Raw genomic sequence first — 23,142 nt, 5'->3', positions numbered from 1 at the left:
GAGGGAACTCGTGCCTTGAAGACCAAAGTAGGGCCGCTGGGGTTTGCCCTAGCCTCCGGTGCTCTAACTGGCACTATTGTTGCAGCAGCACCGCGATTCTGCTCCACCGGACGAGGCCTGCCATGTCCAACCCCATCTTCCAGCACCGGTCCAGAACACGGTAACCCCACATGGGTTACAAACCCGCAGCTGGTGCACCTGCCAAAAATTTTGTCGAAACGGAATCTCACCAGCACCTCCACTCGATCCTCCAACAGAAATAGGCGTTGAGTAAGTACGGGCTGTGAAAACTCGATCTCCACCCTGACCCGCAGTACACCACGCCGAAAAGCCGGTCTGTCCCACTCCTTCAGATCACCAATCGTGCTGCCAATCATGCGCATCACCCTTTCGGATCGGAACGCCGGCGGCACATCCAACAGCGTAACCCAATAGGAAGAACGATGCAGCAGCACCTGTTCGACTGGTTCGATCCCATCATATTCTGCTAGTGCTACAGGGGCTCGGTTGAAACCCCAAGGGCCACCACGCCAAACACGAGCGCGGTCCACCGGATTCGAGAATGAGAACAGAACTCGGTCTCCTGCCGCCGGCTTCACCCGAAGATCTCCACCAACATGCCATGCAGATCGGAACATCCCCAAAAAAGAACGTTTCCTATACTCCCTTGCCGTGAGTAACTTGCCAACCATATACACCTCCGGTTGGCGTAGACCCTTGCCCTTGGATGGCCTCAGATCCACTGCTCTTTTCCCCTCCGCCAGTGCCAACGACGACGCCAGTCTGGCTGCCATAGCGTCAATGTCCTCCATGGTACGAAGACGCTTGAAATCTCGCTGAAACTCACTCACACAAAGAAACCCTAAACCTAGAGCGTTGAAACCCTAAAGCTCTTCTCTTAATAATAGTATAGATTTAAAGATAAATAAACAGAGAATTATATAATATTAGTTTCTCAAATCAATGTCAGTGCTTTATTAACTATTTAATTTTATTAATGTTTGTGCAATGAAAACTTACCATTTGTACGTTAGCTTATTGTGTTTGATAATCTATTTTTTACTTTTTACATTGTTCTTTCTTCTAGTAAAAAAGATCTCTGGTATCTATTATTGTGGCTTTCTTGGCCGATATTCTCAACTTTATTATCAACAAATAATCAGTTGTTTTAAGCCCTATCAATTTTTATTACTTCTAGGGGAAAAAAAAACCATCTACTTATATTTGCCATTTTCTTTTGTATATAGGGGTTCCCCTTCTTCAAGGCTTTTTAGCATTTACAATCTCTTTTTTTTGGATAATTACAAAGCTCATTTTCTATTTGGTATACATTCAAAGGGATCATGTGATTCCTTTTTCTCTGCCTTTCATAAATGTTTCCGTACAATGTTTTGATAAACTTTACTCCGGTGATGCGGATTTGGAAAACTACGTTAGAGTTATTTGGAATTTGGTAGAAAATTTTTGAAAAGGAGATTTGTATCACGGGTAAGTTAACTTGTATACATTATAATAAGTCTTTCAACAGAATTAGTTACGTAATGATGTTTAATTACCAAAAGAAAAGTTAATTGACGTGAATGGAAATACCAACATAAATTACACTCATAAAGTTTCTTAAAAGTAGGAAATAAATTTGACACATAGAAAATGAATGTGATTATATTTTTTGTATAAAAAAGTAAATAAATTATTACCGAAAGACAATGATATAAACTTACGTACATTTCAAATCAACTATACGTGTGCACACAATCGTCGTATATTACACCGACCAATTACATGATTAGATAATTAGAAAGTGATATAGACAACAAGTCAAGTACTACCATTAGCATGCGTAGGCAGTGAAATAAGGAACAAAATCAGAACGATTGTGGCCAAAGACTAATTTCCCAATATTAGCACGAAAATAAAAATAAAAATAATCTTCTTAATTTCCAAATTACTTGGAGGCGGTTTAAGCAATCCGGGGTTTATAGAAAACAAAAGAGGGTCGCTTTTTCCCGTCCGTACGCTTAAAAGTTGTCCCTTTCCGGCGACCAATTGGGCCCAAAACCCCTCCCCCATATCAATTCTCAGAGAGTCTCTGATAAATTTCCCAATTATCGTCTACATACATAAAAATACATACACGGTAGTATTTTTGAAGTCGCACAAAACCAAGGCCACGAAACCCACAAGAGACCCCACGGCACATCCTCAGCCACAACCACCCCGTCCTCTCTAAACCCCCTCCTCATCTATATAACAATCCCTCATCTGGGTCTTTGAAGCAACCACCACAAACACACTTGCCCCATTCTCGATCCGCATCTGGGTTTTTTTTTTAGAATTCGGATTCCTTGCTGCTGCGATTTTTCTGCGAAGAAGAAGAAGAGGTGTTGGGTTTGTTCCGTTTGGGGTAAAACCCGGTTCGACGAGTTGTAGACATCACGGCTATACACAGAGTTTCACGGCCACTCATTCATGTCCGGACTGTCCGACGTAAGGGTTGTGTAATTGAGAGCAACCCTTCGCCGCACGGCGGGCGTGGTGCTTTGCCGTCTGAAGGAGGAAGTCCTTCCGACCTCCTTTTCCTCGCCGGTGGTGGTGTTCAGGCTTCCCACTTGCTTTTGTTTTTCTAGCTTTTTTTTTTTTTAGTAGTTTCTGGTTTTAGCTGAAAGATTATTTGTTTCGAGATTTTCTGCAAGTAGATCCTGTTTGTCGTCGTTTGTGTGGTTTCATTTGATTTTTCTGCGAAAAAAGAAGAAGAAAAGAACAAAAAAAAAATGATGCTGAAGATCAAGAGGGTTCCTACTGTGGTTTCGAATTACCAGAAAGATGAGGCCGACGAGGGTCGCCGAGCTGGGGGCTGTGGCCGCAACTGCCTCAACAAATGTTGCATTTCAGGTAATTTCTTGAATTAAACCACCAGATGAGTTGTCCAAGTTTTTTTTGTGCCTGGATTTCTGTTTGTCAAGAAAATGCATCATTGATTAAATTGCGGGTTTTGTTTGATTGTGTCACTAGTCTTATATTTTGGGATTTGCGAATATATTTTGGGGGTGGAGTAAGAGTAAAGCTCATTTTATGGCTTGTTGGTGATGGGGTTGTTTCTTTTTGGGTTTGTGTAGGAGCAAAACTTCCATTGTATGCTTTCAAGAAGCAAAACAACTCATCTGGTGACAAGGGATTTTCCGGACATGAGAAGCAAGAGGCTCCCGTCGCTTTTCTTGACTCATTGCTTCTTGGAGAGGTAAATTAGTTGCAGTATTTTATCACAAGCCGTGTCTGTTGCCTCTTATGTGTAATAATTTTTGAAATTGTTCATCACTTCATTGCAGTGGGAGGATCGCATGCAGAAGGGGCTATTTCGATATGATGTCACTGCCTGCGAAACCAAGGTTACTATTTGCCCACCTTTGTCATTATTACCTGGATTCAAGCTGCAAAACAATGTCTTTATCTACTTAATCGAGATATTGGTACCAATTTTTTTTTATTTTACTTGGTCTAGGTGATCCCCGGCCAGTTTGGCTTCATTGCCCAGCTCAATGAGGGCCGCCACCTTAAGAAGCGACCAACCGAGTTTCGAGTTGACAAGGTTCTCCAACCTTTTGATGGTAGCAAGTTCAACTTCACTAAAGTTGGCCAAGAGGAGGTTCTGTTCCAGTTTGAAGCGAGTGAAGATGGTGAAGTTCAGTTTCACCCTAATGCACCTATTGATGTTGAAAATTCTCCGAGCGTTGTTGCCATCAATGTATGTTCTCTTTTCTTGTGCATTGTTTGTTTTTAACAAGTTATTTCGAGTGAAAGTTTTCAGCATTAACCATCCACCATTCAACAGGTCAGTCCAATTGAATATGGGCATGTGCTGTTGATTCCTCGTATTCTTGAGTCTTTGCCACAAAGGATTGATCGTGAAAGCTTCTTGCTTGCACTTCACATGGCGGCAGAAGCAGGGAATCCATACTTCCGGTTGGGTTACAACAGCTTGGGTGCATTTGCTACCATCAATCACCTTCACTTCCAGGTTTCTAGCTGCACCACTTTTCTAGCAAACTGATACTAACTATAAGTTTCTGTTTCTGATATGGTTCACTACTAAATATAGTTTATCAGTCAACAATTCCAGTTTGCTGATTTTTGTTTCCTGTACAGGCTTACTACTTGGCCGTAACCTTTCCCATTGAAAAGGCTCCTACTAAGAAAATAACCACCTCGGATGTTGGGGTGAAGATCTCTGAGCTTCTGAACTATCCTGTTAGAGGTCTAGTTTTTGAGGGTGGAAATACTCTGGAAGATTTGTCAAACTCTGTCTCTGATGCCTGCATTTGCCTTCAAGAGAACAACATTCCTTACAATGTCCTCATATCCGACTGTGGAAAGCGGATCTTTCTCTTGCCACAGGTATATAGTTAATGAACCTTAAATGTTGAATACGCTATATCATGTTTATAATTCATTGGCTGTTTCACTCACCCTGCGCTTCTCAAATACAGTGTTATGCTGAGAAACAAGCTCTTGGGGAAGTTAGGGCAGAGCTTCTGGATACTCAGGTGAATCCAGCTGTGTGGGAAATTAGTGGACATATGGTGCTAAAGAGGAGGGAGGACTATGATGAGGCTTCTGATGAAAATGCTTGGAAGCTCCTGGCTGAGGTCTCTCTTTCTGAAGAGAGGTTCCAAGAGGTGAATGCTCTTATATTTGGAGCCATTGCTTGCGGTGGCGATAATGGGAATGCAAATTTACTGGAGGATCCAGATGTGAAGCCTCGCTCTCATGAAGAAGTCAATGCCATTAACAAAAGCTCCCGTCATGCTATAGTGTCCGGGACACAGGAATGCCTCGTTCTGCAGTAATGAGCAGATCAGTGGTTTACAAATCTAGTATTGCAGTTTGCCATTTGGGTTTATGTCTCTACCGTATTGGATGCTAGCCGATGCCTAAATAAGCAAAACTGGGTTTGCATAGTCAGCTCTACTTTTGCAGTTTGTATGTTCTGCATAACGACTTTGATCTATTTGCTTAGGGTGCTTTATGGGTACTGTGTAAAATACTCTGTAGACATTATTATTGTGGATGATCAATAAATGTCATGTTTATTCTATGATGGCCTCTTGCAGCAGTTTTTGTTTTGACTATTTATGCTTCTCTGTCGCTGAGCCCCCAAATATGAAAGGGTAAATTCCTCCTATGGTACCTGAGGTATTGCTACTTGGACAGTTTGATACCTGATGTATTAAAGGGGACAGTTTGGTACTTGAAGTTAGACTCCGTTTGACACTTTGGTACTTTTGTTAATTTTTCTGTTAAATGTAAGGATAAAATTGACATTTAGAATATATGTATAAAAACATAATAAAAAAAACATGAGTTTGTGGTGGATTTTCTTCATAATTTTATAGGTATGAATTAATGCTTATGGGTTATGTTGAAGGTGAAATATTTGAATTTTATGTTTAAGAAATATAGTAATCATATAGTGAACACCCATGAGAGTACTCCATTGAAACTAGTCTCGTACAACTAAATTTTTTTAAACATAAAATTCAATTATGTCAACTTTAACATAACCCAAAAGCATTAATTCATTTTCATTTTCTCCTAAATGACCCAAAAAATGATGAAGACCTAAAATAATACCAAATAATATCATCGCATTGTGTTTATGAAGAGGAGGAAAAATCAGTGGATTCATAGAGAATAGTACCAAAAAAATATCTGATTATTATATTTCTTTAACATAAAATTCGAATATTTCACCTTCAACATAACTCATAAACATTAATTCATACCTATAAAATTATGAAGAACGGCAATCAACCCACAAACTCATGTTTTTTTATTATGTTTTTATACATATATTCTAAATGTCAATTTTATCCTTACATTTAACAGAAAAATTAACAGAAGTACCAAAGTGTCAAACAAAGTCTAACTTCAGGTACCAAACTGTCCCCTTTAATACATCGGGTATCAAACTGTCCAAGTAGCAATACCTCAGGTACCATAGGAGGAATTTACCCAATATGAAATACCGGTAAGTAGCCGTTACGTGTGCGTCCATGTTCTTTTAAACAATGCTTGCAAGAAGATATCCTTAAATGTTAGCATGCAAATCAGAAGCCATTTAAAACGCAAGAGCATGCCTCAGCTTCAAGCAGATGCCCAATTCCAATGTTTGCAGTGAATACAATTCAAGCAGATGCTCTAGTTCCTGAAACTTGTAGATCGAGGACATTGTAACTTTTGTATGTGCCAAATTTGGTTTTGGGTTCAAATTCCTCGGTTTGTTCCATCCATGTTTGTTATGGTCTTTATCGAGTGGGTCATTCCCAAGTCGATGAAGCATCCCAAGTTGAATAATCAAATCACAAATTGGAGAAGACTTTGACCATGGCGGCTTGTAACAGAGTAGACTTGCAGATCGGCAAGGACTAGTTTACGTATTGGTCTGTAAATTAATAGGGGAAACACAAAACGTTGTACAGACTGATATTTTATCTTCTTATTTATCAAAATGTTTGTGCGCAGATCCCCCTGGTCCCTGGATTCCTTTTATGTAGAAGTTGCATAAACAGCGTTGACTTGAGGCTAGATCAAACCAGTTCTACCGTGCCAAAGAATGCATCAAAATCAAATCCAGGACAGTCATCTAACCGATCACTCAAAATTGTACCATCAGTTGTACAGGTATGCTAGTGTGGGAAGGCAAACTGACTTTATCACAGCTATTCAGAAGGTTGCAAATTGTGATCAAAATGCTTCGATTCAGCTCCTGTCCCGACTAAGCCCGCTGAATAACTCATTTCTTCACACAGCAGTGACTTTCGGCCATGTAAGTCTAGCCATCAAGATCATGAAGCTTCACCCGCCACTTCTGTTGGTTAAAAACTTTGAAGGTGACACTGCACTCCACGTTGCGGCCAAAACCGGAGGGGGTGATGATAATATGACAAGGTGCATTATGGAGTATGTGAATCTGGATTCCGGTGAAGGTCAAGCGACGGACATTGAAAAGGTTGATATATCAGTGTTCAGAATGAAAAATGATGAGGAAAATACTCCCTTGCATGAGGCCCTGATAAATGGTAATCACTTGGAGACAGTATTTGATCAAGGCTGACCCTTCAGTTTCATTTTGTGCTAACAAGGAGAGAAAGTCCCCTTTATATCTAGCTGCAGAAGCTGGGCTTGTTGAAATTGTGACGCTAATAAATGGCACTACTGCAGTTCAGAATAACACAGGTGATCAAGGTAATGGCGTGCCGCCCATAAACTTGGTGATGGAGGGCAAGTCCCCGTTGCATGCTGCGATTCTCAGCCAGAAGAAGGTATTTACTTATCATTACTCGGATACATATCTTTAGAGGATGGAATATGTCCTTCATTTTTAAACAGTCATGTTGCATTTGACCTTTCTATGTGACAACTGATTAGTTACTTATCCCTTTATATGATTCAATTTCTGGTTCTAGATGTCCTAGGCATAATATCAAGAATGCGACTTACCTTAGAGCATTCAGAGGATGAAAAAGGGAGGACTCCACTTCATTGTGCAGCATCAACAGGTTATCTCAAAGGGCTTCGCTTCCTATTAGAAAGATGTTTATCCGATTCTCATCGAGCAGATAGTAGTGGCACCTTTCCAATCCATTCTGCATCAAGCAAAGGTCATGACCTTGCCTAAAGAAAATGAGTCTGATTGTAGACTGGAACCAATAACAAACATATCCAAATATGGGATTATCATGGCTTCCAATCAGGATCAACATGTAAAAATAGGTCCAAAGCATCCATGAATAAGAAACACAAACCAAATGTTTCAAACTTACAAGCACCTGTAACAGTTTCCCTCTATAAATAAGAAGCACAAACCAAATGTTTCAATCTTATAAGCACCCATAACAGTTTCCCTCTATAACACTGGAGGTTCTTCTAGGATAGTTTGTCCGTTACATCTGAAGTTACACCACCAATCATTTGTATAAGACTCCAGAACACAAATACTCTCTCAGTCTGACAGTGAACCGCGTCAATTCAAAATGAAAGTCTTCAACTTAACACCCCTCACCCTCTGCGTATCACCGCCATTACCGGAAATGAAACACTCATTCAGGTGATGGCCGTGGTGCGTAGAGCTCAAGCGTTGTTACAGTAAAATTTCCATGTTGAATTGGCGGTGTTCATTGGCTTGCCTTTCTGATGTGTTCGGACTGTTTAACAACTTTAGATGTATCAGTCTGACGGCGGATCATCAAAGAAGCAGCAGAATTCTTCGCATGTTTCCGTCTCGACTTTTTGTCTCCTGTTACAGATAGCACACCATGTATAGTTACCTTGGATACAAACTTCTTCGCGTGTGGAGGACCTTCTTCATGCTCGATGCTATAATAGAAAAATAAATTTGGATTTACTTGACAAAACATCTCGAAATCAGCAAATTAATTTCTTAATATGGAATATTTTATAAGCAGTAATCACGTACCAACAAGCATTACAGTAGTACAGACCCAAATTACACAACTACAAAGATTTTTTTCTCATACCTATAGTATCAATGAAGCTCCAGAAATGAATTAGAGGTCACAAATAAAAGAAAAAAAGGAAGATCAAACAGACTATCACCAGCTTATCAAAAGAGAAGTAATGGAAACATTGTCACTCTACTCTTTCTAGGCTTTTTTATACCATATGGAGAGCAATGCCCCAGCCTGCAAACTACTAATCCTACTGTGTAGACTGCAACCCTCTCAACAACTAAACAAATCTAAAAATAAGTTTGGATCTGACCACGCCACACCCACAGAAAGCAAGAACCAACATTACATGGTGAAATTATGAGTACTAAATCTAACATTTATCTGTTAAAAAGCTTGCAAAAAAAAAAATCAATCTCCCAATCCCTTTGAATTCTTAACAGGACAGGGCTGAAACCTTTTGCATCTTCCAGCCTGAAACAATAGTCCTACCAACTTGCAATTTATACAGAGAGCAAAAGCAATTGTCCAAACCCATAATTAATTCTGTTTTATAATGTTTTCAGTATGGTTCTAATGTGCGTCAGCTAGACCACATAAATATCTTCGAGACTAAGCTATACTATAGGGGTTATGTGGGGCTGACAAATTAAATCTAATAGGAGGCGCCACCAAAAGAAAGTAGCAAGCATATCATAAAATCAAATTCATTCACAAGTAAAGAGTCATACGTGAAAATTGGTTTAGGCCACTTCTTCTTGGCACAAAGATTATGCAACTCATTTGTTGCTCTTTCAACAGGAAATGACCCATCAATTCCAGCAGCATCTTCAACCGATGACATCGATTGCATCAAGTTACACAGAGCCATCTCAGCAGCACTGACCTCAGCAATTTTTGTCTGTTCAGAAGAACCCGAGGCAACAAACATGCCATCAACATACACATTCGCAGTACTCTTGGTCTCATCTCTCTCGTACTTGATTTTGGCATCCTTCGTGTGTTTCTGGCAAAACTGAGTCAACTCTGTGACGGGGTCATGAGGTTGTTGCTGCAACTCTTCAAGGGTAACTATAGGCTCCAAAACATGACTAAAAATCTGCAAATGTAGATCAATAACTAGAACTAATTAATAGGTTATAATCCAAATCATTTCGAAACTTAACAACTAAACAAAGCTTCTTAAACTTCTTATATCAAGTTAAATTAGAAGCTCGATCAAGTACATACCTTCCAAAACTTCTGGAGATCAAAATTCAAGTCAAAGCAAATAGCACCAGCCACAGACTCCACAATCTCTGCAAGAACTCTGGGGGCTACTACAGAACCTCCATATAGAGGCGCCTTCTCTTCTCGGCTTACAACTTCAGTAAACTCCCTAACCTAATAAAAGTTTAACGTAAATTTTATCCGGTAAAAAAGAAAAAAAAAATCCAATTTGAAATAAGGTTTATGCAGAATATTCAAGTTTGTCTTTTCAAAATGACCAACAAAAACCAAAACGAACTAAACATAGATACACATACAGCAGCGTTCCCCTGGTCACTCACCGTCCGATTGAAATCGGACGGTTGACAGTTAAGTGATGAAATCTGAGATGAGAGCTGTCAACCGTCCGATTTCAATCGGACGGTGAGTGACCAAATTACCCATTGTCAGCTGCTGACCCCAGGGGAACGCTACTGGACACACATATATACCTGATCATCGAGAGCAGCAGTTGCAGTGCGGCGAACGTGGGTATAAAGCCCATGTCGCACGGCGACACGTGCGAACCTCTCTTTGCTGACGTTAACGGAGCGTAGATTGGTGAGGTCATCTTGGACAATTCCAGGGTAAGCAAGGAGGAGGTGTTTACTTACAGCGAAGCCAAGAACGGCGTCGCCGAAGAACGCCAGCCGCCGATACGAAACGGCGTCGCTTGCGCGGAAGGAGGGGTGGGTGAGAGCTTCCTCTAGAAGCTTCTTGTTGTTCTTGAAGTCGTAGTCTACGATCCGCTCCACGGCTTCCACCGATTCTTTCATTTCCGGTGACGGCGCGTGGAGGTCGAGTGGTGTCACGGTGGGGATTTTCTCGTTAGATCCTCCGTTCATTTTGCAAATGTTTTTGGTGGATGGTTTTCAATAACAAAAGGAAACCGAAGGTCTGCAATTTAGTCGCTGTTTTATCCAACAGTGATGGTCTTCATGCCCCACTCTTTTGTTTCTTAAAGTTAAAGTTGTTTGTTCTTCTTGTCGATTGCTTCTTTTTCTCGGCTGCTTCGAGGAAGATGAGTGATGGGCGAGAAATTCCTAGGTTAGGTAGGTGGGGCGTGTCATCTTTCCTTTCTTCCGACTTCACTTTTTGCAAGGAGAGTATAGAATAACTTCCTATAGTTAAGCTGCTTCTTGAACATTATCCAGATCTTGTGAAATATACTTCATGTTGCAGCAAAGTGTGGCAGAGACAATCTTGTGAAATATTTTCTCGAGAAAGGTGAATTTAAGATGTTGATAAACCAAAAAAACAAAGCTGGAATACTCCTTTACATTTGGCTACAATTTACCAACATCCAGCAGTTGTGAACATCCTGACTTGGGATAAAAGGGCCAATTTGAAGCTCTTGAATGTTAGAGGCATGACAGCTCTTGATATTGCAGAAAATACTTTGGAGACTACTGCATCGTTTCACGGGGTAAGTTTACGACTCTTGATGCTTATGGTTACATGTTCTTTTCTTATGGTATGTTGTCTCCTCCATTTATCAAGAATATGATCTATATTGGAATTTTTGTTTTCTACTACACATATATATAGAGGCTAGCATGGATAGCACTGAAATCAGCGGGTGCACAGCAAGCTCAAAGTTCGAGTCTTCTACGTACTAAGGAAAACAGGACAGAATGCACAGCAAGAGTGGTTAGTTTCGACAACTAAACCACTAGGAGGCAACGGTGGAGATGTCAGAACTAAAATTGAAGATGTTATGGACAGAGTAATAAATTCTTGTAACAATTTTCAGCTAGTGTTACCAAACAAGCAATGCAATAAGGACACAGTCAATACTCTTTGGTGGTGACTACACTCATTGCAAGTGTCATTTGGAGCTGGTTTCACAATACCAGGCGGCTACAATAACTCCGGCCCTCATGAGGGCACGGCAACTTTGCTAAATAAAGAAATGTTCCAAGTATTCGTGATCTGCAATACACTTGCTATGTATAATTCTGTCCTTGTAGCAATCACTCTCATTTGGGCACAACTAGGGGATTTAAGCTTGGTGCCTCTTCGTATAGCATTGCCATTGTTGGGGCTCGCGCTTACAATGCTGTCCTTAGCATTCAAGGCTGGAGTTTTTGTAGTAGTTAGTAGTCATCAGTGGCTAGCTAGCGTTGTGATGATCATGGGTGTAGTTTTCCTTTTCACCGTGATAGCACTATTCACTCCACTCTTCTTCCCTTCCAAACTGTTCCCAACTACCTCCACTTTTTTTTTTTTTTTTTGGTTACAAACTACCTCCACTTTCCGTGTACGTCGTCGTTACATCATCTATTATCCTTTCCGTTTGGGTTTGGCAGTACTGGTTTCTGGAAGTCACAAAGACTTTGAAGAAGAAGACTAACCGCAAGTCGGACATAGAAGTCCGTTGGGCTAATGTTGTATTATATTTCATGATGCCTTCTGTAATATTTTAAATTCTGTCTTGGACTAACGTAGTATTATATTTGATATTGCCTTCTGTAATAATTTAAGTACTGTCTTGGACTGATGCTTGGGTGGTAACTTTTCTAAAATACATTGCATATGAGTATCCTGGAGGGATTGTGCACATCATATATATGATCCCAAGCACTTCAGCCGAGCTAGACGTGTTGAACACCACAGTAATCTCGTGCCGTCCTTACAATCCAGAGCCTAAGGACGGGACGGGATTAGTGGGACCCACCAAAGGAGTTGTTGGACTCGGCCCAGAGGGCTTGCCGGACCGTAGTCATTAGGTTTAGTTTGTCATCTAGGCAACTTTATTAGTAACAGAAACGTGAGCCTCAAACCATTCAATAGCATCATCAAGAATTTTGAGCACGGTTATATGGCAACTGAAATCCCTCATTAAAAATCTAGCATTTTTCAAATGCAGTATTATGCTGAGGAACAAGTTCTTGGGAAAGTAAGAGCAGAGCTTCTGGATGCTCAGGTTGATCAGCTCTACTTCTTCTGGGTCGTGTTCCGTGTTCTGCATAATGGCTTTGATCTATTTCCTTAGGGTGCTTTATGGATACTGTTTAAGAAACTATTTGCATACATTGCTGTATAAAGTAAAGCTAAAGTGGCACCTCTAAATTCAGATCCTTGAGATGTCCCAAGATGGAGGTAATAGTAAATTTTTTCCATTAGGTATCTTAATCGTCATGTTAGGCCATCTCCAGCTGTGGGGGGCTAAATTTAAGCCCCCTAAAATCACTATTCATGCAAATAGTAAGGGCTATAATTTTGACCATCTCCACCCTTAGGGCTATAAGTTTAAATGTCATGTTATTTTATTATTTTTCGTTACGTTTTTCAAATATATAGTATTTTATAATTATGCTATTTCTACTGTTATATAATTATTTTTCTGATAAAATCTTATTCATTTTTTGGATATGATTGAATATTTTGTTTTTATTATTTATTATTTTTGCAAAAGTGCTGTTACATTTTGAAAATGAAAAAAAAAAAGGGGCTGTGACCAGTTACCCATTTTTAGCCCAAAAAATGCCCACTTACTCCACCAAGAGTTTTTTAACCCCATTTACCCAATCTTACATCTATTGACATTTTAGCCCCTGTTAATTAAATTAAAACTCATCCATCTCTTATCAGTCTCTCTCTCCTTCCCAAACTCTCTCTCTCTCCCCCCGATCTCCACCTCCACTCTCTCTCTCTCTCTCTCTCTCTCTCTCTCTCTCCTCCCCATGATCTCCACCTCCGGTCTGTCTCTCTCTCTCTGATCGCCGCGCCGGAGATGCAGTCCAAATCTGAACACGACGATGAAGCTCCAGTCGGCGATCCAACGTTCTCGTCGCCGTTCGATTGATCGGCGATCCAGCCACTCCAACGTCCTCGTCGCAGTTCATCGGCAATGTGTCTACTGCCCCTAACGCTGCCCCTAAACCCTAAACTTAACACGAAGACATTATTTGGGGGCAGTAATGTGTCTACTGCCCCCCACTAAACCATTATTACTGCCCCCCACTAAACCATTAAAACTTGCCCCAGTTTTGTGAAGGGTTCTGACTTCGTATGAAGACATTATTTGGGGGCAGTAATGTGTCTACTGCCCCCCACTAAACCATTAAAACTTGCACCAGTTAAGTGAAGGGTTCTGACTTCGTATGAAGACATTATTTGGGGGCAGTAATGTGTCTACTGCCCCCCACTAAACCATTAAAACTTGCACCAGTTTCAAGGATTCACAGTGTATTGCACTTTATCACAAACAAATCAACAAGAGATGATTACTGTCTCCTAAGAAAGACATTATTGGGTGGCACTAATGTGTCTACTGCCCCCCAATAGACCATCAAACATTACACCGCTTCCTATGTTTCGCAGATTATACAAGTTATTCACACTCAAAACAACAGATAATGTCTAAAAACCCACATTATGAGGGTCAATATTCTGTCTACTGCCCCCCACTAGACTGACACAAACAACACAATTTTTTTCATTTATCAACTACTGCAATTTAACACTACATTTACTTTGGAATAGCAGTTTTCAGTCCGTCAATAAATAAAGCAGTCATCATTGGCCCCCAATACAAAGTCTACTGGGGGGCACTAATGTTACAACTTTTATGGTTATGACTGCACAATAGCAGATAGCCATTTTCAGTCCGTCGTCGATTCCTTCAGAAGGTCAACCCCGGCCTCGCCGAGCTTCTCAGCGACGAGGACCGTCGGCTTGGCGTCGAGCCTGGCAGCGGAGAGCACGACGACGAGTTTCGGCGCGGCGATGGCTAGAGCAGGCGTCGTGGGCGACCTGCCGGAGCGATGGAGGGAGGGAGAGAGAGATCCGACGTCTTCTGGAGAGAGAGAGAGAGAGAGAGATAGAGAAATCGGTGAGGGGGGAGGAGAGAGAAATCGGTGAGGGGGAGAGAGAGAGAGAGAGAGAAACTGAGAGTAGAGAGATTGAAGGAGAGGGCAAAAAAGTCCCAAAAATTAATAAAAAGAATTAATTGGGTAAAGGGGAAATAATCCCTTAGAGTGTTTTGGGTAAATGGGGTTTAAAAACTCTTAGTCGGGCAAGTGGGCACATTTTAAGCTAAAATTGGGTAAATGAGCATTTTCCCAAAAAAAAACCCAACAAATACATTTTGAAACAGATAGCTGACATCAACCACTTACAAATTTTAATCAATCTCAGTCATTGATCTCTATATTCTATCTCATCTAATTTATTTAGAGCAGCAATGTAGAGCCCACAAAAATATAGCCTGAGGGCTATACAAAGGGCCATCTTTAGCCCAGCCCTTGGCCCTATAGCCCTTCAAATGGCTTTTTTAGTTTAGCTTAGCCCCCTCATTGGAGATGGAAATCTTCATTTTTGGGCTATATCCACCCCATAGGCCACAACTAGAGATGGCCTTAGTAACCCTGCCTCTCCCTCCCATTTATCCATCTCCATCTTCATTAGATGCATCCTATTTTAGACTTGTAGATTGAGACTCGGTTTGCCAAATTAGTTTTGGGTTCAAATGCCTCGATTTGTTCAATCCCTGATCTTTATGGTCTTTACCGAGTCGTTGCCCAAGTCAATCTATCATTCCAAGTTGAATAGTTAAATCACAAATTGGAGAAGGCATGAACTTGGCCATTGCCCATTGCCCATTATCGGTTTTAGAGATTTTCTGGCTTTTTGGTGCTTGGGTTAGGACTCGTGTTGATAACGTATTGTAAAATAAGATAATTTGAGAGAAAATTGTATGTTTCTTAGTTGATAATAGGACCTTTATATAGAGGCGCAAGAGTACAAAGTTGAAAATTCTGATCATGGTGAAAGAATAAGCCCTAAGCTACATAACAGAGGAAGAAGAAGAACAAAGGAAGAAGACGATGTACTTTTCTGATTTTTCTCTAGGTAGATTTTTTACAATAGGTAACCAACATACAGTGAAAGATAAACCTCCCTATTTATACTGACTATTATTATCACTTTTATCTTTGACTAACTATATTGACTCTGACTATACTCTTAACATCCCCTCTCAAACTAGTACTTGGGGACCAAGTACTAGGTTGCAGCAAAGATATAAACTGTGCAGTGTGAAATCCTTTGGCAAAAACGCAGCAAATTGATCAAGCACTTGTCTCAACCAGGAGGAATGAGTGGAAGTGATTGCCATAAATTCGTAGACTCACAAGCTTGCCTACAAGTTCTTGGTGTCTGCAAAATTTCAATTTTCTTGAGGAGAACTTGCTGCAAATGAGGCTTGACAACTAGTGATTGAGAAGAATTGTTATTTGGCTGAGTGGCAATGGAGGGTGGATGTAGTTGAGTGCAGATTGAAGCAGACAAATCTTTAGGTGCTGCACATCTTGGTGGTTGAATACTACGCAAACATTCTGTTGCATTGTGGCCATTATATGGAGATTGAAGAACTTGACTATCCGGCATATAGTTGTTATTCAAGTCACAAAATTTCTGAGAATGAGATGGCTGATGTCTATAGCGGCAACTTTTTGCAACGTGGCTAGGCCTCTTACAGATTTGACATACCACAGTAGAGCTTGAGGGGCCATTCTGAGGTTGAGAGTTCCTTTGAAAACATTTGTATGCACTATGACCTGGTTTCTCACAAATCTGGCACACAATTGGATTGTTATAAGATGACCTGTTGTTGTTTCTTGGCCTATTGTTGTCATTGATCATGTTGGAGTAGTTTGCACCCTTGTTTGGAAAGTTGGGATAATTCATGTTGTCTTCTGTATGGCCTCCTTCAGAGCATGAATTCTTTGGTGCTTGTGAGAATGAACCTTGCTGTAGTGGCATTTTACTGTATGCACCATTGTTATTGGAGAAACCTTGCTGTTGTGAGTAGTTGTATTGAGGAACATAACCATATCCACCATTTTGAACCATGTGACCACCATTTTGGGCCATAAATCCACCGTTTTGAGCCATAGAGTTACCCTTCTGAGGTGCATAACCATAAGATGAAGCAGATAATGAAACATAATTTCCATTTCCAACACTATTGTTCAGCATATATCCAGAATTAGGTATTGACTGTGGCAAACTAATATTTGAAGTGAATGGAAGCATTTGTTGACAGTTTGGAGGAGCAGTAGGCACATTAAAAGCTGAACTTGATATCATGCTATTCAGTGGGAACCCAAAATGTGTAGTAGAGATAGGTGATGGAGCATTATAAAGATGGATATTGGAGTCAGAAGATGAGGTGTTGAAATGATTATAAGCATGCATACCAGATATCACATTAGTATAGGTAACATTAGGCAAGAAACCAACATTTGATGCAGCAGTGTGTAGGGGAGGTGCCAAAGAACAATTACCAGCATACTGTGATGGAAAGACTGCATGAGATGATATTCCTATACTTGGTATTCCATATTGCACACTTTGAGATGAATTGGCAAGATTGTTTAGTGCAATCATAGCAGCAAGAGAAGACAATAGCAATGCTTTATGTTCGAATGCAATCTCAGATTCAGCAGAAAGCAACAATGATCTAAGTTCTTCCAAATCAATATTATTCTTTCCCCTAATGATTTGCCTTGTGTGACCATATTCACTAGGTAATCCAGCAAGAATGAGTACCATAACATCTTGATCAGACATTCCAACTCCCACGATAGCTAATTGATCTCTAATACTCTTAAACTTCAACAAGTACTTTTCTATGGAATCAGATCGCTTCTGAATACTTTGCATAGCAGACTTTAATTGCATAATATGGAACTCAGAGTCAGGAGCATACCTTTTCCTGAGAGTGAGCCAAACCTCCATTGCACATTGACATCCAATGACTAGAGTAAGTGCATCAGCAGAAAGTGTAGTTGTGACCAACGAAATTACCAAGCTATCTTGTTCCAACCACTTTTCATAAGCTTCGGCATTGTCGACACTTTGAAACTGTGGAGGGCAAGTATAAGAACCATCAACATATTTCAGTAAACCATGGCCACGAAGGTAATGATGCATCTGGAAAACCCAGGTGGGGTAATTTGTTTCGTCAAGTCGAACAGAGATAGGATTACAAAATTGATTTGAGATTGCCATATCAGATCTTGATGAGAACAGCTACAAGATTGAATCTTGAAGAGGAAACCAACTTGAATCTTCGAACAAGCTTCTTGAAAAGTAAGGGAGCTAAGGAATTGAGAATGAACAGCTACAGATATACTAGAAACTTTGATATTTCTTCACCTGTAATTATACAAATCTTGATTTTTCTTCGTAATTGTGCAGAAATTTGGTAATCTGATCTGGTAATTGTACAAAACTGAATCAATCTGAGTTTTTGAAGAATGAAATTGACGAACTGATACAGATAGCAGCGGAAAACAATGGCGGTGAGCGATGGTCAGGCCTCCATGGGCTCTGATACCATGTTGAAAATTCTGATCATGGTGAAAGAATAAGCCCTAAGCTACATAACAGAGGAAGAAGAAGAACAAAGGAAGAAGACGATGTACTTTTCTGATTTTTCTCTAGGTAGCTTTTTTACAATAGGTAACCAACATACAGTGAAAGATAAACCTCCCTATTTATACTGACTATTATTATCACTTTTATCTTTGACTAACTGTATTGACTCTGACTATACTCTTAACACAAAGATCACGTAATATTACAAGGATATAAAATATATGATTAAATTTACTCTCCCTATTACATAAGAAAATATATTCTTGTTTAGACCAGACGCCACACCTAAACATAGCTTAACTGCAACAAAAGAATAATTTCTTGTGTTTGTGTTTTCGTTTTCGTTTTACTTTGTGCTTCCTCGATATTGACCTCCAATAGCCCTTTCAATCTCCAAAGCATCCATTTCTTCTCTCATTCTCTTTTCATACCTTGCTTGATCCACATAATTTTTCACACCCTGCCTATAGCTTACCTCACCCATATTCACTCATACAAACAACTTTTCAACACTGATTACTTTACTTTGTGCTTCCTCAAAATTTACCTTTGCAGCTGCTAGCTCAGCCGTAAGCTTCTTCCTTTGAACATTTACTCTCTCATTTCCCTTGCTCCTTCCATGCTTGAGCTTTGAAATAGTAAATTTGTTCATAGTGGAGAAGCAATGAATTATAATATCTCCGCAGCACAAAAGAAGCATTTGTAGCTGTGGAGGGGAAGTTGAAAACAGCGGTAACTTTCTTCCATCTTCTATCTCTAACAATTTGCACACTGCCTTCGATTAGAAAATTATTAGCCAAAGAGTACTCATCTTTCGTGAATGGCAAAAGAAACACTTGATGCATGCATTCCTACCCATATCCAACTTATTATGAAACATACACAGCCACCAATGCAGAACAGCCAGTTATCAGAAAACGAGAATACAGATTTACCACTCTACTTCTACTCTAAACAATTTGTTCTCTTATATGGCACGTACAATTTTTCCATTTTGTATCACACTTCTTTTTCCATTTTCACCATCTTATATGAGTAAAAATTTCAGTGAGCATAGAGCAGGCAGTCAAGAATTGATTTGAAAACACAAAGAACATCATATTTAGAGGTAAATGCAATACCAAATCAAGCCAAGCATCCATAACGGGAGAAAACAATCACTTGTTTCATACAATGCTTAGTTTTGTTTTCGTTTGTGTTTTAGTCTAGGCGTCACTCTTGTGTTTTGTTTCTTGTTTGATTTTCAGTATTTCTTTAGTTACTAACGATTTCTAGTTTCTTTTGTTTCTTAGGTACAACGTGAAGCTCAAGTGTTCCCTCCAATCCTTAGAGTTGAGTGATCCCTTTATTACTTTACTACATTCGAGCGACTACAACAAAGGTTTAAATTGAAGTGCTATTTTCAGCCTATCAAAAAATCAAAACTACAATGAAACAGTAAGTATGGATACCTGTAAATCAGGTAAATCATTGATTCGATGATTGAATTTCAGTGTCAAATCTCTTCCAGCAATATATTTCTCTTTGTCTTGGCCTTTAGAGGTCTTAGAGATCTTGAACACCATTTTTACTAGATGCACATAGAAGTATATATGATTTATTTTGGTTTGAGCTCCAATTTTATAGGTTGAATAGAGAGCTCTCAAATAGAGGATTTCAAGAAACAATGGGCGGATTTAAAATTATAGGCGCTTTTGAAAATTGTTTCCGCTTTTGAAAATCGTGAGCGTTTCAAAACTATGGGCCGTTTTAAAATTTGAATTGCTTTTAAAGTATGAAATAATTGACGGTTTTAAACAATGACCACCATTCAAGCATGAGAAAACATAGCTCAAGCATCCTTTCGTGGAAAACAGATGGTTCTTCAACAATGATTTTCACAATAAGAAATAACTAACGCTTTTAAAGTTTTGGGCAGTTTTGAAAATTGTCCTTTCTTTTCAAAATTGTGGATGATTTTTAAAATTGCATTAAATTTTGAAATTTCTGAGCATTAAAAAACAACAAATGTTCCGCACTTGTCGGAAAGGAAGTTTCGTTTTCGAAGAGCGAAAACTGTTCTGTCCAAATGTTCCGTCCGGCGGCACGTCTACGAGATGTCATCGTCGGACGGGTAGTCCTGAAGTCTGAGTCCACCGGTGATAGTCCGAGGCAGGGTAGAGGCTGGGAAGGTGAGGAACGATGGAGGACTGGACTTCTGGTATTATGCGGGGCACGCTACAACCTCTGACTCGGGCTTTCGACGTTTGGATCCTCCTGTGGTCGATGTCGTGGAAGCCTCGTGGAGGGCAAGGGCGACTCTGGTTGCACTCCGGATCCGACTGGAATTTCCGGGTGACGAAGATCCGACCACTGTTGCTGGGCTTCTACCCACAATGGCTTCTTCTGCCGGACTTGGCTCGACCTTTCTGTGGTTTGGCGGCGGCCGGTTCCTACGCTAGCGTGGTCCGGCTACTGGTGCGAGCCGTGGATCGCTGGCAGAATTTTCCGACGGTAATGGTGGTACACGTCTGACAACACGCGAGGGAGGATGCAAGGAAGTTGGGTCGTGGGCCTATGCTCTGTTGATGGGCTATTCCTGGTGGGCTTGTGATCTTTTACTAGGTATTATAAGTATTGTTGCTATTTTCAGTCCTAGTAGGTTTGTTTTTCAAATAAATTTCTGCCATTTCCCGGTAGAATTAGGTGGGCTTTGTCCTGACTTGCACGTTAGGTGTGCCTTGTCTGGTCTAGTGAGGAGGCGTGTCGTTGTTGACTGGACGCCACCTCATAGTGACAGAATGAAACAGAGTGCCATCGGTTAGTTCCGATTGGCAACATAGTGAGACAGCTATTTTTATTTGTCAACTAATGATCCTCTTCGTGAGAGTGATCTTGCCGGTCTGTCACCATAAAGCAAATGCAGTTGCCAGAAGTGCAACCATTGCTATGGGGTGCATATTAGGATACATTATTTTTGTAGAGGTTCTTGCTATTATTGCGGGACATTCTCGTAACGCTAATTGTAAGCTGGGGTTAAGGCACCATGTCCCCCCCCCCCCCCCCATGTATCTTTCTGTTTCATTAATCAAGGCTTAAGGGCAGCCGCATCGGCCCTTCTTAAAAAAAAAAAAAAAAAAAAAAAACAACAACAAATTGGTTTTGTGCTATTATGTAATTTTCTAAAGGGAAAATTTCATAAATGGTCACTTAACTATGGCTCATTCGACACTTTGGTCACTCAAGTTTCAAATATATCACTTTGGTCACTCAACTATTACACTGTCAATCACTTAAGAAGTATTTTTTTTTAATGAAAAAAATTAACAAAGTGACTAAAGTGATTGACAGTGTAATAGTTGAGTGACCAAAGTGATATATTTGAAACTTGAGTGACCAAAGTGTCGAATGAGTCATAGTTGAGTGACCATTTGTGGAATTCTCATTTTTCAAAAAAAAAAAAAAAAATTGGTTGATTTTGAAGATTTTTTGAATCAATCCAGGACCGGGCTTCAATTTCATTGATCTCAATCTGGCTAGGCTAAGCCCATCAAGCCCACCAGGCAGCAAAGCCCCTACCTTCTTCTTTGTTGTAGCCCCATTCTCACTAGTCAGTACAGTACTTCCCTCTGCAAAAACATAGGCCGTTCTGAATACCCACAACTCACAGAAACACCGAAAACTGTTTTCAAAGTCTGGAGGTGTAGAAGAAAGCGGTCTGTTCAGTTCAAACTCAAAGTAGGTTGCTATTATTTCTTTGTTTTGTTGAATTGTTTTGGTTCTTTATTTTCTTCCCTTGGACAAAAATGTTCGTGTCTGTCTTCCATGAAAGGATGCTTGAGCTAGGCTTTCTCATGCCCTAAATCTTTGAAATTCGTTATCTGTGTATTGTGGGTTCTTGGATTGACTGCTTTCATTTCATGCTTGAGCATGAAATCAAAATGCACGCCACCTGTTCGATAAAATGCTCAACTCAAGATGTGGCTATTGCTCTGACGAATGCCGCCGAGTGTTTTCACGTTGTATTTGATATTGTTCATGATAGCCTGAGTAATTCTTTTACAATATCTTTACATTTTCTGTAACATTGTTCTGTGAAATTGCAGATTGGTAGGAGATGAAGAAAGGATTGCACCCTCAGATGCAATGGGTATCCTATGTGACACAGAGTGGGAGATTGATGCACGTTATGATGACCAAGATACACCATGTCGGTAAAGTCTACCACTTGAAGGCGAAGCGTCAAATGGCTGAGAACCTTGGGCAGGTTGCCAAGTTCAGGCAACGTTATGAGAAGGCGGCTCCTACTCAGAAAGATGCACCGTGATTGGTACGGTGGTCTGGATTTTCAATTTCAATAACTCGTGTATCACAGTTTTTTGTTATGTTTAACTTTATGAAAGGGGTTCCACTGGGATCCCATTTTCCCTCTTAATCACTGTCTACATTTTTTTACCGAGTAAAAACTAATGTGGTTCAGGAGTCAGAGTTGTTGCTACTCGTTGGCTTATGTTCTGTTTCTACATTAATTGCAATAACCTCCTGGTTCTTATTGTATGAAGGTTTGACATGATATGGTTTTGAAACATCTATTGTAGATTCTAAATGGAATTTGCACACCATCACACAGGACTATATTGTTCATCTCTTTCAAGAATGTCTTCAATGAGTTGGTTTCCCTCACTGTTGTGATGATTCATGAAGGCAGGCCAAAAGGTCGCTGTTCTGAATGACAATGACATAGAGGGGGCCTTTGACTTCCCAGATTCATAGTTTTGATTAAGCAATGATCTGCCCCGCCTCAACCTCTAGTAATGTGGTAGAACTAGATTGCTGATTATCATTTGTTCTAGCGGTGCTGGCTTTGAATTAATTATGAGGTTGATACACTATTGCTAAAATCATTTCGTAATTCCACTCAGAATTGGTCCAAACCAAAATTGACCAAGTATAATTAAGATGCCCTCTAGCTATTGCAAGAAATGCTTTGAATCAGTGGGAGTTGTTTTGAAACAGTCGGCTCTCTTTCGCCTTTGATATCCTTTATGTCTGCAGTATATGC

The 23,142-nt window shown here is 40.2% G+C and overlaps 3 protein-coding genes and 1 pseudogene across 3 annotated transcripts; 3 read left to right on the top strand and 1 right to left on the bottom strand.

The window, feature by feature from the left end:
* The first annotated feature begins 2,163 nt into the window (after positions 1–2,163).
* LOC133734123 (GDP-L-galactose phosphorylase 2) lies at positions 2,164–5,092 on the top strand. Its single transcript, XM_062161760.1, has 7 exons — positions 2,164–2,892; positions 3,117–3,238; positions 3,327–3,386; positions 3,500–3,742; positions 3,830–4,015; positions 4,144–4,392; positions 4,485–5,092. The coding sequence occupies exons 1-7, from the start codon at positions 2,772–2,774 to the stop codon at positions 4,842–4,844; spliced, it is 1,341 nt and encodes a 446-aa protein (XP_062017744.1). The 5' UTR covers positions 2,164–2,771; the 3' UTR covers positions 4,845–5,092.
* Positions 5,093–5,804: 712 nt separating this feature from the next.
* On the top strand, positions 5,805–7,617 carry LOC133728221 (uncharacterized; annotated as a pseudogene).
* A 150-nt stretch (positions 7,618–7,767) lies between these two features.
* On the bottom strand, positions 7,768–10,574 carry LOC133728220 (ribonuclease 3-like protein 2). The gene is made up of 4 exons (XM_062155626.1): positions 10,166–10,574; positions 9,696–9,848; positions 9,197–9,564; positions 7,768–8,373 (listed from the first exon to the last, which is right to left on the bottom strand). Exons 1-4 carry the CDS (start codon positions 10,556–10,558, stop codon positions 8,172–8,174), a joined length of 1,116 nt encoding a protein of 371 aa, XP_062011610.1. The 5' UTR covers positions 10,559–10,574; the 3' UTR covers positions 7,768–8,171.
* An 11,084-nt stretch (positions 10,575–21,658) lies between these two features.
* On the top strand, positions 21,659–22,705 carry LOC133733488 (uncharacterized). Its single transcript, XM_062161120.1, has 2 exons — positions 21,659–21,818; positions 22,187–22,705. The coding sequence occupies exon 2, from the start codon at positions 22,198–22,200 to the stop codon at positions 22,405–22,407; it is 210 nt and encodes a 69-aa protein (XP_062017104.1). The 5' UTR covers positions 21,659–21,818; positions 22,187–22,197; the 3' UTR covers positions 22,408–22,705.
* The last annotated feature ends 437 nt before the right edge of the window (positions 22,706–23,142 follow it).

Source organism: Rosa rugosa, chromosome 2, assembly GCF_958449725.1.
Source record: "Rosa rugosa chromosome 2, drRosRugo1.1, whole genome shotgun sequence".
In the NCBI taxonomy this organism is placed as follows: Eukaryota; Viridiplantae; Streptophyta; class Magnoliopsida; order Rosales; family Rosaceae; genus Rosa; species Rosa rugosa.
This window is presented reverse-complemented; position numbering and strand designations above follow the sequence as displayed.